We start from the raw sequence: 15,773 nt of genomic DNA on the forward strand, positions 1-15,773 counted from the left end.
TCCCCAACTCGGAGGAGCTCAGGGATTTTCCTCTTCCTCTCTCCCTCTCAGAGAGAGTAAATCAAAGGTGCTCCAGACCGAAGAAGACAGCAGGGCAGCGGGCAGCAGGAGAGCCATGTTAAAGACTCAAGCCCCACTTACCCACATAGAGTTCCTTTTGGAAAGAAAAAGGACTCCTACTGTTTACCTGGGCAGACAATCGGGGACTACCAGATAGCTGAGGAAAGCTTCTAACTGGAAAGAGATACCAACAGAATCAAAAAGAAAATTTGAGACCACAGAGCTTTCAAAGGGAGAAGAAAAATGTTTTTGTAAGTCATTTCTCTTTCAAGGTAGAAACCTTAACTATAAAATGTGAATAAGAACTTATAAATAAAGCAATATCCTGAGGAACAAGAGTCCTTGGAAATTAAAAATGATGGCAGAATTTGAAAACTCTGAGAATCCCTCTGAGAATTCCCACTGTAAAACATTTAGAAAATTAGGGGGAAAAAAGAGAGAGAAAGCAACAACTTTCTGGGTAACCGACAAATGACAGGGAAAGATGGGAGATCCCTGGAGGAAAGCAAACAGACAAGGGATTCAGTCCCTAGGGACCGTGTCCAGGTCACAGCACAAGGACCAACAGAGCCCAGGAGGCTCCGTGAACTGAGGTTGACAGGACTCAGGGTTTGGGAAGGCTGAGGCAGCTATAATTTGTGGAACACTGAAGAGAAGCTGTGAAGCTGAATTTGCAGTTTAATACCTTCCCATGAGGAAAATTCTTGGCCCGGAAACTGTCACTGGGTTGACCACGCACTTTATGAAGAAATAATACTAATTCTATACAAATTTTCCCAAAAATGAGAAGGGGAACTGTCCAAATTCATCTTTTGAGGCTAACATTACTCTGATACCAAAACCAAAGATATTACGAGGAACAGATCAGACTAACATAGCCCTCATGTACACAGATGGAATAATTCTCAACAAAATGTTAGCAAATCTAATCCAGGAATATTCTAGAAACAGTAAATCAAAACAAAGTTGGGTTTTTTCCAGAAGTGCAAATTTGACTTGATATTTTAAAACCAATCAATGTAATTGATCAACCACTGCAGCACCTTAAGGATTTGGAAAAGCACTTGAGAAAACTGCAACATCCAGTCACAATAAATCCCTCATCAGATGTTTAAAGTTACTGATGAAGGGCATCTACAAAGTAACCCATGCCCGACATACTGGATTGTGAAAGACAGGCAGCATTGCCCCTAGGACTGGGAGCAAAGAGGGACAGGCCCTCCCACAGCTGCTGTTCTGATGCTCAGCTGCATGGTGCCAGAGTCCTACCCTGGCCGGTAAGCAACACCTGGACCTCACGTTCTCTGCAAACACTTTCCCGGTTTAAACACACAACTAGAATACAACCTGGGATTTCTGCTTTTTGGGCACATGCCTTAGTGAAAACATAGGTCCACAAAGAGCATCTGAACTAAGATATATCCACACGATGCCTTGTACTGGAATGTTCATAGCAGCTTTAGCCAAAACCTGAAAATACCCCAAGTGCTCCATAAAGATAGTTGAACAAATAGGGCTATCTCCATAGGGCAGGATGCTAATTTGGCAATAACAAAAAACTTCTGACACGTGAAACGGCAAGGAGGCATCTCAAAGATGCTGTGCCAAGTGATAGAAGTCAGTCACAGAAAGGTATGTGCTGTGTGGTTCTGTTCCTATAAAATCTGGGTTGCCTGGTGCTAGGGGTGGGGCCAGGGACTGACTACAAAGAGGTCTAAGGGAACTCTTAGGTTAGGGATAACAGAAACATCATTATTTGGAAGCAAATACATCAAATAGTCAGCAAAAAGTGGCTACCTCTCCAGAAGGGAGAACAGGGAAAAGGGAGGACAATGAGGTCACTCTTTTTTTTTTTTTTGTAAAAAACAAAGTAGTTTCACGAAATGCATGTATCACTGTGGTAAAACTTAATACTCAATAAAAAAGAACAGAATAAACTCCAAAACCAATAAAGGAAAGAAATGAAGTGTAAAAAAAAAAAAAGTCAATGAACTAGATCAAGATAAAATAAAAAGGATCAGCAGAGTCAAACATTCATTAAAAAGTCTATTAAAGGGGTGCCTGGAGTTAAGTAGCCAACTCTTATCTCAGGGTTGTGAGTTCAAGTCCCTTGTTAGGCTACTTAAAAAGAAAGTCTATTGAAAAGCAAATCTCTGGGACGCCTAGATGGCTGTCAGTTAAGCATCTACCTTTGGCTCTGGTCATGATCTCAGGATCCTGGGATCAAGCCCAATAGCAGAGTTATCTGCTCAGCAGGGAGTCTGCTTCTCCCTCTCCCTCTGTGCTCTCTCTTTTATAAATAAATAAAATCTTTTTTTAAATAAATAAAATCTTAAAAAAAAAAAAAAGACCAAACCCCTGATAAAGTTTTACAAAAAAAAAAAAAGACAAAAGTTAACCATTAGAAATTCATGCTTCTATTCAATAAATACATGTTGGGCCCCAGTGTGCTGAGGATACAGGACAAGGAGGACCAAGTCCTTCCCTCACGGATCAAAGGGTAGAAAGGATCATTTCAACATGACACAGCATGAAGATAAAAATCATAAAAGCAAAAGACTGACAGATTTTATTTCATTAATTAAGAACTTCCATTAGTGGGACACCTGGGTGGCTCATCGGTTGAGTATCCGCCTTCAGCTCAGGTTGTGATCCCGGAGTGCCAGGATTGAGTCCCACATAGGGCTCCCTGCAAGGGGCCTGTTTCTCCCTCTACCTATGTCTTTGCCTCTCTCTTTCTTTTTTTTTTTTTTTAATTTTTATTTATTTATGATAGTCACACACGCAGAGAGAGAGAGAGAGAGAGAGAGAGAGAGAGAGGAGGCAGAGACATAGGCAGAGGGAGAAGCAGGCTCTACGCACCGGGAGCCCGACGTGGGATTCGATCCTGGGTCTCCAGGATCGTGCCCTGAGCCAAAGGCAGGAGCTAAACCGCTGCACCACCCAGGGATCCCTGCCTCTCTCTTTCTGTGTCTCTCATGAATAAATAAATAAAATCTTAAAAAAAAAAAAAAAGAACTTCCATTAGTAAAGAAAGAGAGAAGATAAACTTGGGAGTGACACACATATTACCTGATAAAATACTTGATTCCTGGATACATAGGACTCTTTATAAAGGAATAAGAGAAAGATAAACTGTAATAGAAAAATGGGCAATGAATATGAACATGGAAGTCCCAGAACACAAATTATCAATACACGAGAAGATGTTCAAGTTCATTACTAACAAGGAAATATAAATTAAAACCACAGTGAGATACCATTTCACAGAAATGGGACTGGGAGAATTTTTAAAAGTCTAAGAGTTCCCAATTTGGGCAAGAATGTAAAGTAACAAGAACCTGCATTGACTATTGGTATAATTTGGAACAATTAATTGGTAATCTGGGAAAATCCAGTGGAGCTGACACAGCATATACCCTATAGCTATGAATACACTCAAAAATACTCCCAAAGAAGGTCCATGTATATGAGGAAACATGTATAAGAATATTAAGTCAGAGTATTCGAAACAGCAAAGTCTGGAAACATCCTACAGATCTACCAGCAACAGAACAGATAAAGTAAGGTATCACCACTGAGGAAGTGTCAAACTGCAGAGCTACACTTCTCAATGAGGGTTTAAAACATACAACTTGTGGAAAGGCATCTACAGTACAATACATATATCAGACTTTGAAGTTTGCAAAACTGAACATGATTGCTCAGAGCTATGGATGTGGTAAAACCATGTAGAGCATCGTGGGGCTGCTGGTGTAAAATTTAAGCTGGTGGCTTTGGCTGGCATTGAAAGGAGGCAGGAGCAGTGAAGCAGGGCGCAACGGACTCCACAGGTGCCCCTATGTTTTGTTTCTTCAGCTGGACAGTGGGTATGGGTGCTGTTTCCTTAACTCTGCAAACCATCAGAAAATACCATATATTCTCTTCTGTATACAGAACATACAGGCATCAATATATGTTTATTTTAAAGTAAAACAAGGATGGACACCTGGGTGGCTCTGTGGTTGAGCATCTGCCTTCAGCTCAGGTTGTGATCCCAGGGTTGTGGGACTGAGTTCCACATCAGGCTCCCTGAAGGGAGCCTACTTCTCCCTCTGCTTATGTCTCTGCTTCTCTTCCTGTGTCTCTCATGAATAGATAAATAAAATCTTTAAAAAAAAGTACAAGGAAATGACTACAAGTGTAGAAATAAAATTACAATTAATAGTAAATGAGAGCTGGTTTTCTGAAAAAAGAGGGAGACAAAAAAGCAGATACAATTGGAAATGAGCAAGAGGACACAACATAAAGTGTTAAAACTGTAGATGAATGCTATGCCCAGTTGCAAATGAATACACTTCATGGCAAAAAAACAAAAATAAAAAAGCCAAACCCAAAATCCAACAGTTTAAAGCTAATTGGTAAAATGTATAACCGATGTAACAGAAAGAAACCTCAGCAGGTTAATAAACATGGATGAAATGTAAAAAGTTATTAGCACATGACTCAGAATAAGAGACCAGGTGGTTTTCTGTAGGTTTACTGAGTAAACGATTTTCTAGGTGATTGAAGCTATTTTGGAGGAGGAGAGAAAATGAATTTTGAGGGTCAGAGGAGTTTCATTGCTGGCTATACCCCAATCCTGACTTGCCAGGAGATAGCAACATTAAATCTGTCCAGATGAGCTAACCATGCGGAGGCCAGGTTTTCCTTATGTGGGGTTGATGTGACTTGCCTCACAGGTTGTAAGAGCTGAATGGGGCAGTTCACATAAATTTCCTCAGAAAACACTCAGCACAGTGATGGTCCTCAGACGCTCAACAGCCAACTCCCTTCTCCCTCTGCTAGCACATGATCCAGAGAAGAGAAAACCTATCAGAAGGACTTTTTCTATGTCTGAAAATAAGTGTCTATTCTAAACCGAGGGTCACTGGGTGCAATTGCAGAGGAGTTCTAGAGATGTTTTTTTGAAGTCCTTGTCAGTCATTAGGAAATGAAACAGAAATAAGATAAAAACCAAAACTAAAAAGGATCTAACAAATGCTTTAGGCATAATGATCATTGGAGAGTGAGAAGAGGGCAAAAATATTTGGAAATAACTACTATTTCTCTACAGCAGTAATTTCTGACTAAAGAACAAAAAAGTAGATGGCTCTATTCCAAAGTAAAAATAGATCTTCAACAGATGAGAGAGACAGCTATAAAACTTTATTGGTAAGTATATTTTAAATTTTTTTTTAATTTTTATTTATTTATGACAGTCACAGAGAGAGAGAGAGAGGCAGAGACACAGGCAGAGGAAGAAGCAGGCTCCATGCACCGGGAGCCCGACGTGGGATTCGATCCCGGGTCTCCAGGATCGCGCCCCGGGCCAAAGGCAGGCGCCAAACCGCTGCGCCACCCAGGGATCCCTATTGGTAAGTATATTATAACTACTGATCACCCTCAAGAATCGACTCAAGGTTTGGGGTGTCCAGGCAACTCAGGAATGCAAGGTGCTAGACGCTGAGGGCTGGGAAAGGCACCTGGGAGGGCCTGAACCGTGACCACCTGGGCATTCAGGTCATTACCTACACCTATCAAATTGCTTCCAGGTATAAAGCTCCTTCTTCATCTTCATATTCCCTCCACCCATGGGCAATAAAGAACTAGTGGGAATGATGATGAGCAATGGAGGAATGGATGATGATGTTATGGAAGAGTGGCAGGACAGTGGATGAATTTCTTTTGTTTAATTCCTCCTCCCCTGCTCTTGTTAGAACACTGCTTTTATAACACAGAATGAAATACTCAAAATGCCTTAGCTTGGTTATCACAGAACATAAAAATTCTGAATGCTATTGGGGAAAGTTAGAAGATTTTTTTTTTTTTTTAACTGAGTTTTAGAGTTAAGACATTCAAATTCTATAACAGATTGGGTCCTAGACATTCTGGGTATAGAGTATTTTATTTTATTTTATTTTATTTTATTTTATTATTTTATTTTATTTTATTTTATTTATTATTTTATTTTATTTTATTTTATTTTATTTTATTTTATTTTATTTTATTTATTTTTTTTTTAGAGTTATTTATCATAGGATATGAATCCTTGCCTGTTTTACCTGGATGAAAAATGAGTACCAAAAGGTTTTCAAAATATATTTTCCAGGGGTGTCTGGGTCGCTCAGTCGGTTAAGCATCTGCATCAGCTCGGGTCATGATCTCGGGGTCTTGGGATCGAGCCCTGTGTCAGGCTCCCTGCTCAGAGAGGAGTCTACGTCTCCCTCCCCTCTCCCTTTGCCTGCCACTCTCCCTGCTGTGCTCTCTCTCAAATAAATAAAACCTTTAAAAGAAAAAATTTTCCAGCTTACAAAATGCTAGCTCAAAGTGAAATGTCATGTCTTGGTTAAGGCAATATGCTCTCTAGAATATTCAGGACCAAGGGGAGAGGCACCCCTGCTCCCGCTCTTAAGCTACCAGACACCCAAAGGGCTCCTCGAGACAAGTTACAACCACTAAACTGTATGTTCCCTGTATCCTCTGGCTCCAAGTGTAGACCACCTACTAGGTACCAGGTGAGCGATTCGGGAAAGTATAAACCTGGCTGCACTCTCATGGTGCTTCCAGCACAGCGTGGTACTGAGAACAGTCAGAAAATAATTAAATGGATCACATGAATGAGCAAAAATGAAGGCAAGTGAAGAAGTGTGTAATGTTTAGCTGGAAGGAATGCCTCAGAAGGCAGATGGTTAGCGGGCCCATCACATCCTGCTGTGTGTAACCGGGGGATCCCTGGGTGGCTCAGCGGTTTGGCGCCTGCTTTCGGCTCAGGGTGTGATCTTGGAGTCCCGGGATCGAGTCCCACATTGGGCTCCCTGCATGGAGCCTGCTTCTCCCTCTGCCTGTGTCTCTGCCTCTCTGTCTCTGTCTCTCTCTGTCTCTCATGAATAAATAAATAAAATCTTAAAAAAAAAAAAAAAAAAAGAAAGTACATGTACCTGTTGTGTGTAACCTGGTGCGGGTCCTCCTCATGGGAAGACAATGAGCAGAGACTGCACTGTTAGATGCTCAATGAGACAAAAGGACATGCGAACATGGCATGGTGGGAGCTGCCCAGATTATAGTGGAGACATTAGTCTATGCTAAAGGAGGAGGAAGAAAATTCATGGAGAGGAAAGCACACATGCACACGGGACCAAATGTGGCAACTAGATTTTGGGGTGAACGAAGAGTGAAAAGATCTTGTTTCTCAGTCTAAGGCCTGGAGCATTTGTGGAGCTCCTCCCGATGACTCCTACACATGGGGCTCTTACCAACACAGAAGCCTCCTGATGTGTCCTCCAGCATCCATTCTTCTTCTTTTCCCAGCTGGGAAAATGCATCTGGTTGGGGTCCTAAGAGTCCTGTTTTTGAGGGGAAAAATGGACCATGTCTGTTCATACCAGCAATAAAATCATTGCAAACAGGAGACCTGGGCCTCAGGACCTCCTGGAAAAAGTGACCTGATAGGAAGGCCAGGGGCCAGATGAGTTCCCAGGAGGAAGAAAGACAATCTGTTTGCATGTCCTTCTACCTGCTGAAACGGAGAAAGGACTGAACCTAGTCACCTTCAGAGCATCTGCACATAGACTCCAAAGGGGTCACGTACTCAGGACACCAGGGGTAGGCATGCAGGAGCCCAGATGATAACATCCTCGATCAGGCCATCCCCAGCCCAGTCTGCTGCATGGGACCAGTTTAAGAGTTTAAAAGGGTCCCAAAAAGATCTCCAAATGGGAAGATAAGCCTTTGGGGGTCCCTCCCCAGCTTACCCAGGGAGACTAGGTTGCTGTAGTTCTCCAGCATCACATCTCTGTAAAGGGCCCGCTGAATAGGGTTCAGCTGTGCCCACTCGTCCCGGGTGAAGAGCACCACAACGTCCTTGAAGGTCACGGATTCCTGTAACAGCAAACCAGTCCCTGGTGACCTGTGGCCACCCACTCCCATGGCTCTCCAGGAACTGCTGAGCCTGGCAGTCCTCAGGAGCCGGGGAAGATGTGCGGGACTGTTAGCACAGAGCAGGCTGGTGTTCCATGACAACATAAGCAAATCCTAGGGGGTCGTAGGGGCCAAGTTTTTATCAGACTTTGCTTCTTCCTTTGAATAAACACGTATTATGGAGAAGATACGCTTCCTCAGCACTGAGACTTCGAACTTGCTGTTCATTGTGCCCTGCACATTTTCTCCCATTGTTCTGCCCAGCCCTGCCTCCACTCCCACCCCACCCCATGACCAAATCCTACCTAGGCTTCAGCCTACACCTTATCTCCTGGGCACAGCCTGCCTCAACTCCTTTCTCAGGCTCAACCAAGTATGGCCCCACTTTATTGTGAGTTCTCATTTACTTTTGGGTTCCCCCACGGGACTGTTAACTCTAAGATGCTATGGAGTATTTCCACATCTCTTGTCTTCCCCACATGTTTTGGAGAACATGGCCCACATACTAGCACCTACTGCTTGTTGCTTAGCAACTCCTGCATATCTTCAGCTGCTCACCTGCCCACTCTTAACACATACATGGTTGTGTATGACAGAAATAGTCACTCTGGACAATATGACCTTGTCACCTCTGATCACAACTAGTGCCTTCCTTGGAAACTCTTGGCTGAGAAGCCAAGAGAGCTGGTGTGCCCTGAGAATGAATGAAGCAGAAGCTCAGAGAAGAAAGCCAAAGGTCCAAAAGAAAGGACTTTTAGATTATATATATGTAGAGACAGAGAGACAGACAGACCACCCACCGCACCTCCCTATCCAAAGTCCTTGCCTCTTTGCCTTAGCAGAAATATTTGGGAGAAAGCCCAATTATCCTTCCCTTTTAAAAAAAAAAATATTTATTTATTTGATAGAAAAGAGCAGAGTTAGAGAGAGAGCATGAGGGGTGTGGAGGGGAAGAGGCAGAGGGAGAAGCAGGCTCTCCACTGAGCAGGGAGCCCAACTCAGAGCTCAATCCCAGGACCCTGGGATCGTGACCTGAGCCGAAGGCAGACAATTAACAGATTGAGCACCCCAGGCACCCCCAATTATCCTTCCAATAAAGGCCTGCTTTGCTTAAGGTAGTCTGAGTTAGGTTTTTGATACCTGTACCCAGAGCTTTGCACAAAGTAGGCAACCAAGAAACACTTGTTGGATTGAACCCATGAATCAATTTTTCAGGTACCACTGTTTCCCTTTTTATCACCAGCGTATCATAATACCCTACACACTTTACATTCCTAGTACAGGTCTGCTGAATGACAACCAAATTAAAAGAGCCTGTAAACATGAAATAAATTGTGTGACAACAATGAATTGAAGTAAGTCAGGGATGAGAAATATGACAGTGGATTGGCACTGCGGAGTCAGGCTTTGAGAAACAGTGGTGTCAGAGACAGGCGTCGAGGGAGAAGTCAAACCAGAAGGAGGTGGGTGAGCATCTGGTGTACAATGCCTGGCCTGGAACATGGCACCTTCCACCATCTGCTCATCTCTTCTAGTATTTTCTGCCATAGTTTCCTGCCTTGGACAGGCTGTCATGTGAAGGAATTAGAATAATTTTACCCAATTCATCAGAATGTATACATTCAAGTGAAGGCTATCTCCTTCAACTTGGAGTCCATATCCTTATTCTAAAAAGGCTGGCACTGCTCAAAGTGCTTTTAGTAATTTACTGAAATTGAAAATGTATCTTTTGAATGCTTTTATGAAAAACCACACGTCATTAAAAAAGAAGAGTCCAGTAAGTCCCAGCTCCCCAAGAAAGTCTTCCAATTTCTCTCTTCTCTCAACTCCCGTGTTAGGTATAGGTATTACCTTTACTACTCTGAACCCCTACTGTTACTTGCTAGTGGAAAATGTGTGGGTTACCATTTCGGATCAACGTGGGTTCCAGGGGTGTCATTTATGTGACCTTGAGCACATTACTTAGCTCCCTCACCCATGAGGATGAGCCCATCATGGTGGCCAGAGAGAAAGGAGTAACGGGGTCAGGCCTCCAACTGAGCCTGGATTGAGAGAAAAGCTCTTGGTCAGGGTAAAAACAAAAACAAACAAACAAAAAACCACTCTTCAAACCTCTACATTCAAAACTTTTAAGGCAATTCGGGTGGGTGGGGGGACCCCGCAGCAACTCCCCACTCACCTGGACCATGGTTGGCAGGTGCTGGACAGCCATTTCTTTTCTGATAAGCCCTTTCCAGGTCTAGCAGAGCAGGACTTGGGCTAGAAACCTCTACACACCTGTTATAAGGACAAATGAGTTAAAACAGATCCCAGAGCAGTCCACAGTGAGGCTGCGAGCATTCACATCCTGGAGGTCCTCCACTACTGGGAAGAAGCTGAGTCCTAGTCCCTAGGTGCTTCTAAGGAGAGTGTGCAGGCCTCCCCTGCAAAGAGATTCCCTTCCTATGCAGCCATTCTGGGCCCCCACATGTTCCCCCAGCGTCTGCGTCAAATCCTCCACATCTTTCCTTCTGTATCTTACATAGGGTGGCTTTTCCTTGCAGAAAGCACCCTTCAGCCCAGATCTCAGGCTTTCTAGCTGCCCTCCGACCTTTGTCCTTATATTACCCTGACAGGTCTCAACAGAAGTTTCTCTCCTGCCTGTTAGGGGAGTGGAAGAAGTGGAGAGAAAGGATGGTCTTCTTCCTCCTCCCAAGGCAAGCTAAGAACGCGGGCCCTTCGCTTGTCAAGGCCTCTCCCCGCTCAGGGGCCCAGTCTGGGTGACAAAGAGCCAGAGAGGCCTTGCATTAGAGTAGCTGGGTGGTGGGGAGGGGTCAGGGGTCTCTTTCATCCCACCCACCCTTCGGCCCCGGGCTGGGTCCCCGCGGGAGCTGCTGCCGCCCGGACTCGGCCTGGTCTACAGACAGGGCTCCGACACAGCCCGGGGCATCCACCTCCGGAGCGAGCACCCGCTTCCCGGCTCCTCCGAGACACGCAGAGGCCCGGACGCATCCTCCTCCACATGCACTTGCAGATTCGGACCCTAACACCAACAGCCCGCACCTGGCCATCCTCGCCTTTTCCTCTTTCGAATCAAACCGCAACCGTACGTTCCGGGAAGTTTGCGGCATCGGATCAGCGTCCTCCAGGACGGACCGTACGACCCTTGCCCACCCGGCCTTCCCTCCCTCCGCCCTTCCCCCACCCCGCCCCGGGCCCGATCACCCCACGGCCGCTCCCGCGCTCCCAACGCGGCTTTGGCCACCGTGCCTGGTCACCACCGGATTGCCCTTCGAGGAACCTCTGCCTGTAGCGAGGAACCGCAACCGCCACATCGCAGGCGAAACACAATGAGCTGGAGTCTGCAGCCCGGGTCGGAACTGCGCTTGCGCGTTGCCCGGGGAGCCGGGGAGCCGAATACCCGCGAGTCGGAGGGGCCAACCCCGCGGTTTCCCCGACTCCACTTCCCAGAGGGCGAAGCGGCGGCGAGCGCCAGCTCCTGCGCCGGGCAGAGAAAGTGATATCGCGCGCCTGCGCAGACAGGGCCTCGCCCTTCCCTCGCGATGCCTGGCAGCGGCGTGCTGAAACTACATTTCCCAGAGGCCCGCGCGGGGTCGTCGCGCCTCCCCCGGAGTGCAGCTACCCTCCGAGCGCCGAGCGGCACGTGCGGCTCCGGTTCTGTTCCCGTCGGATCCGAGTCCGCTTCAGCCCTGTGGTAATGCCCGGGAAGGCGAGACCCGCTAGAAGTTGAAGGCGGGATACAGTCGGACGGTCGCCGTGGGGAGCGGATCTGGGGCGCTCCCAGGAGACGGGGTAAGAGGTGAGAAGCCGCAAAGGCCACTTGCTGAAGGAGGACCGCGCGGACGCAGACCCTTTTTGCTGTGTGGCCCGGGGCGGGGGGAGAGGGTGCCGGGCAGGGGCACGGGGTGTGGCAGGGGCCGGGGTGGCGCCCGCAGAGCCCTGGGAGAAGCGGGGCGGAGGTCGAGCGACCCGGAGGTCGGGGAGGAGAGGGAGCGGGGAAGAGCCGGAGCCCGAGGAGGGGAGGGGGGGGCGGTGCCGGACGCCGGTGATACCCATTCCTGCGGCGGAGGGGAGGGATGGGGTGACAGCTGGAAAAGTCCCGTTGGGGATGCGAAGTTGCCTTTGAGTACACGTTTCCGCGGAGCTCGGGAAGAAGAGAGGTCTTGACTTTGTCGGTAGTGAATTAAAAAAAAAAAATGCGACCTTGAGGTTGGTCAGTCGGGGAACTGTTGGCCACCTTTTAGGAAGCGGTGTCAGCGACTTCTGTGACACCAAGAGCAGTGACACCTGCCCGTAACGCAGGGCGGATTCTAGAGGGTCAGTAAAGCACAGAGGGTAGTTATCAGCCAACCTGTGACGGTGAGTGTGAGGTGGGAGGGAGTGATTTGAAGTGGTATTATGGGAAATTCCCTTTGAGGAGGTAACATGTGAGCAGAGATTTGACTGCAGCCCGGGATAAAACCCTGCAAAGAATACCTGGGGAAGAACCGCGGCGGGGGGGGGAGGGGTAGCAATGTCCAGAGACCAAAGTGCGCTTGGTGAGCCTGGGGCTTTGCAAGGCTAGGGGGACTGGAGAGGGCACAGTGAACAAGGGAGAGTTGGGCAGGAGGCCTTGAAGGCCATACCAAGACCTTTGGACTTGGTCCGAGTTTGATGGGAAACCACTGAAGGAGTCTGTGTGCAAGAGTGATGTGGCTGAGCGCACTTTGACAGACTCGCTCATGGGCCTGGGGGGAGAAGGCACTGTGGTGGGGCCAGGGGCCATGCAGGAAAACCAGGTAGGAGGCTGTTAACAACAGTCCTGGGGAGGGACAACCTCCCACAGTCAATGATAACCTTTTTAACAAGGCATTTGTTTTGAGAGACTAATGATTGGAAGATGATTTTCTGGGTGCCATGCTACGGAGTGTGAATGTTATTTTGTTTTCAGATCTATGAGGATGATAATAATACTTATTTAGCAATAGGTGTTGGGCACTTCTGTAAGCACTTTATGTGGGTATCCACTGTATTCTGGAGCTGTGTGGTTCACACTGCTAACAAGAAAAAGAATGAAGCACCTAGATGGAGATCATCATGTCTAGGAAGCGGAACCAAGACAGTCCTAGCCCTAGTGACAGAGAGGTGCACAGACTGTCCTCACTTATTGCCCAGAATGATTGAGAAATGATGTACAAGTGCCATAGCTTCCAAAACTCCTGACAAAGTAGTACAACCTCTATCTGACCTATTTCTCCATCTGCTTCCTCTAAAGGTTAATATTCAACCAAGTTTTGAGCCATTGCACCCATCCTAGGCTTCTAGGTATTTCATCCTTCCTCTCCCACTTGTCCCTTGCCTTCCTTCTGACCCTTTATTTTGCTGCTCTTTATCATTTTTATCTACTTTGTATCCATCTCTTCTCTCTGCATCTTCCAGAGAAAAATATGTGAAGGGAAAAGAGGAAACTAGGTGTAAGGGACAAATATTAAATAAAGATCTAGGTTTCTGAAGATACAGTTAATTCAGTGTTTCATTCCCCTCTCTGCCTTTGTTCCTACTTCAAGAGCTAGAACTTAGAGATCACAGAGCCCAAAGAGACTGGCCTGCCTATGACCCTCTGTCATAGGGAGCCTCTTCAATTGCCACCCACAAACATCTGCTGTACTTGATTCCCACCTCTCCCAGTGAAAAGTTTCCTTTCTTTGAAAAAGTTTGAAAGACATTCCTATAGCTTCTACCTCTGCTCCAATCCTGTTTTCCCACTTTGAGCTGCCGGTTCCCTCCATCCTGCAACTTACATTCTCCCACACCTCTTCTTTTCAGTGGTAAACTCACTCTCCACAGACTGTTGGCCAGATCAACACCCTTCTCAAACCTACTTTTTTTTTTTTTTTTTTTTTTTGCCTACTTCCACTTTAGAGGCTAGAAGAGTATTTTCTCAGCCTCTTTTGTTACTGGCCTCCACACAACATAGCTATGGTCAGTAAGATTTAAGCAGAAGTCTGCTGAGGGGTTTCTGGGAAAAATTTTCTGATAAAAGGCACAGATGTTTCTGGTGCTTCCCATCCCCTTTCTTCCTGCCCTGAGTGCAGATACTTTACCTGAAGCAGAGCACCCATCACATGACCATGATGGAAAAGCCATGAGACTAAAGATATAGAATTAATTTTGTCTAAACAATGCCACCCAACTCTAGATTTGTTATGTGTTTGTGGGGGGTTGGGGGTTGGGAGGGGGAATCCCTGTTTGCTTGTGTTAACTGGGCTTTCCAGTACTTGTAGCTGTGAAGCTCCTCTGATACACCTACTCTCAATGCCAGTCTCCCTCTAGTTATCTTTCTCAGTGTCTCCTTTCCCAGGCAAGCTACTGAATCCATTTTTCAACCTTTACCTCACTCTTCAACCCATTAATACTTAACAGAGGTCATCAGTAACCAGAACCAGAGGCCATTTTGTATTATCTTACTGTAACCCTCCACGGCATTTGAAAATATTAACTATTCTTACCTTACATGAAATTCTTTTACTTTTGTGCCACCATTTTCTAATTTTTCCTTCCATTGCTCATTTTCCTTTAGGTTGCTGTTTCCTCTCAGCTCCTACTAGTTACACTTTCTCCACATACACTCGTTCAGTGATGTCCTGCCAGTTATTTTAGTGTCTATCAGGAATCTTCACTTGGATATCCATAGACTCATTAAAATGCCCCCAGAATTGGTCAGCTTTATGTGTTCTTCATTATAGTATTCCATCCAACCAAATTAGGTTCCCACATTTAATCAATTACCACATTATCTAGATTCTGTGCCTCATTATTGCTTGAATTCTTTCTTTCCCACTTCATGGCCAGTGTCTTAGCATAGCCCTTGAAAAGCAAAGAATATGTCTTACCTATTTTGATTTTCTGATCATGTCTATCACATATTTAGCACTTTATTAAGAGTATTAAATAAATGAAATCATCTTGACACTGTCATCACTAGAGATCTTTAAAACCTACCATTGTCTTGAGTTGCAAAGATTTTGTTAATATGTTACATCTTCATGTATATTAGTGTTTAGTCTTTTCTCCTTGCCACTTTGATACAGAGTATGGTACAAAGATGTGTATTTGAATCCTATGTACTTAGAGACTGTTTTCTAAATAATTAGCTTATTTAACAGTTTAATGACTGTTAATTGAGAACTTAAAGCAGCATGCTGTTGCTTTAAGATCTGTACAATTATTTCATCACTTGGGTAGCAACCAGCCTAATGTTTTAGGAGAGAAAATAACAGTGCAGGGAGAGGGGGAAGGACATGGAGGGCTAATAATAGGATTTGGAAGAAGTAGAGAATTTTGACTCAAAACATCCAGAGAAACCAGATTGTGGAATAGGGACATCTAGATAATATATATACATGGTAAAAGATCGAGGATTTCCCAATATTGGTTATATTTATAGGATTATAGTGCTTTAGAACTAAGAGGGATCCTGGAGACCTTTTATATTCAAAATCCCTCATTTACCAAATAAGGACATTGTGATGTGGTGAGAGTAGGTGACTTGTCCAAGTGTCAGGTCTGGACTACATACCAGGTCTTTGGGCTGTCCAGTTAGCACTCTCACATTTTCTCTCCAGTGTGAAGTCTCTGATATGTTATGACACAATAGAACTTATCTTCAGCACAAATCCTCATCCTTTAGAACATTAGGTTATTTAAACCTTCTGGTGTAAAGGAGTGTTTTGCATTCTGAATTAAGATTTCTCTATATGGTTTCTTTGCAGTGGTATTATCTGATATAGTAATTT

General features: G+C 45.3%; 1 protein-coding gene and 1 long non-coding RNA gene across 6 annotated transcripts in view; one reads left to right on the forward strand and one right to left on the reverse strand.

Annotated features, from left to right (window-relative positions):
• Positions 1–15,773, reverse strand: part of ZNF454 (zinc finger protein 454) — a 57,746-nt gene that overhangs the window by 14,601 nt on the left and 27,372 nt on the right. The window contains exons 1-4 of one of the 3 annotated variants that reach the window (XM_077911188.1): positions 11,248–11,502; positions 10,178–10,275; positions 7,833–7,959; positions 7,335–7,424 (exon numbers count right to left, since the gene is read on the reverse strand). In XM_077911188.1, the coding sequence (XP_077767314.1) occupies positions 7,335–7,424; positions 7,833–7,959; positions 10,178–10,210 (250 nt within the window). In that variant the 5' untranslated portion in view covers positions 10,211–10,275; positions 11,248–11,502. Of the gene's footprint in view, positions 1–7,334; positions 7,425–7,832; positions 7,960–10,177; positions 10,276–11,040; positions 11,182–11,247; positions 11,503–15,773 lie in introns of those variants that run through there. The other 2 variants (XM_077911190.1, XM_077911189.1) reach the window with 2 other exon arrangements.
• Positions 11,566–15,773, forward strand: part of LOC144321880 (uncharacterized) — a 67,344-nt gene continuing 63,136 nt past the window's right edge. The window contains exon 1 of one of the 3 annotated variants that reach the window (XR_013387384.1): positions 11,566–11,790. This is a non-coding gene — a long non-coding RNA (uncharacterized LOC144321880). Of the gene's footprint in view, positions 11,798–15,773 lie in introns of all 3 variants that reach the window. The other 2 variants (XR_013387382.1, XR_013387385.1) reach the window with 2 other exon arrangements.

This window comes from Canis aureus, chromosome 10 (assembly GCF_053574225.1).
Source record: "Canis aureus isolate CA01 chromosome 10, VMU_Caureus_v.1.0, whole genome shotgun sequence".
Taxonomy (NCBI): domain Eukaryota; kingdom Metazoa; phylum Chordata; class Mammalia; order Carnivora; family Canidae; genus Canis; species Canis aureus.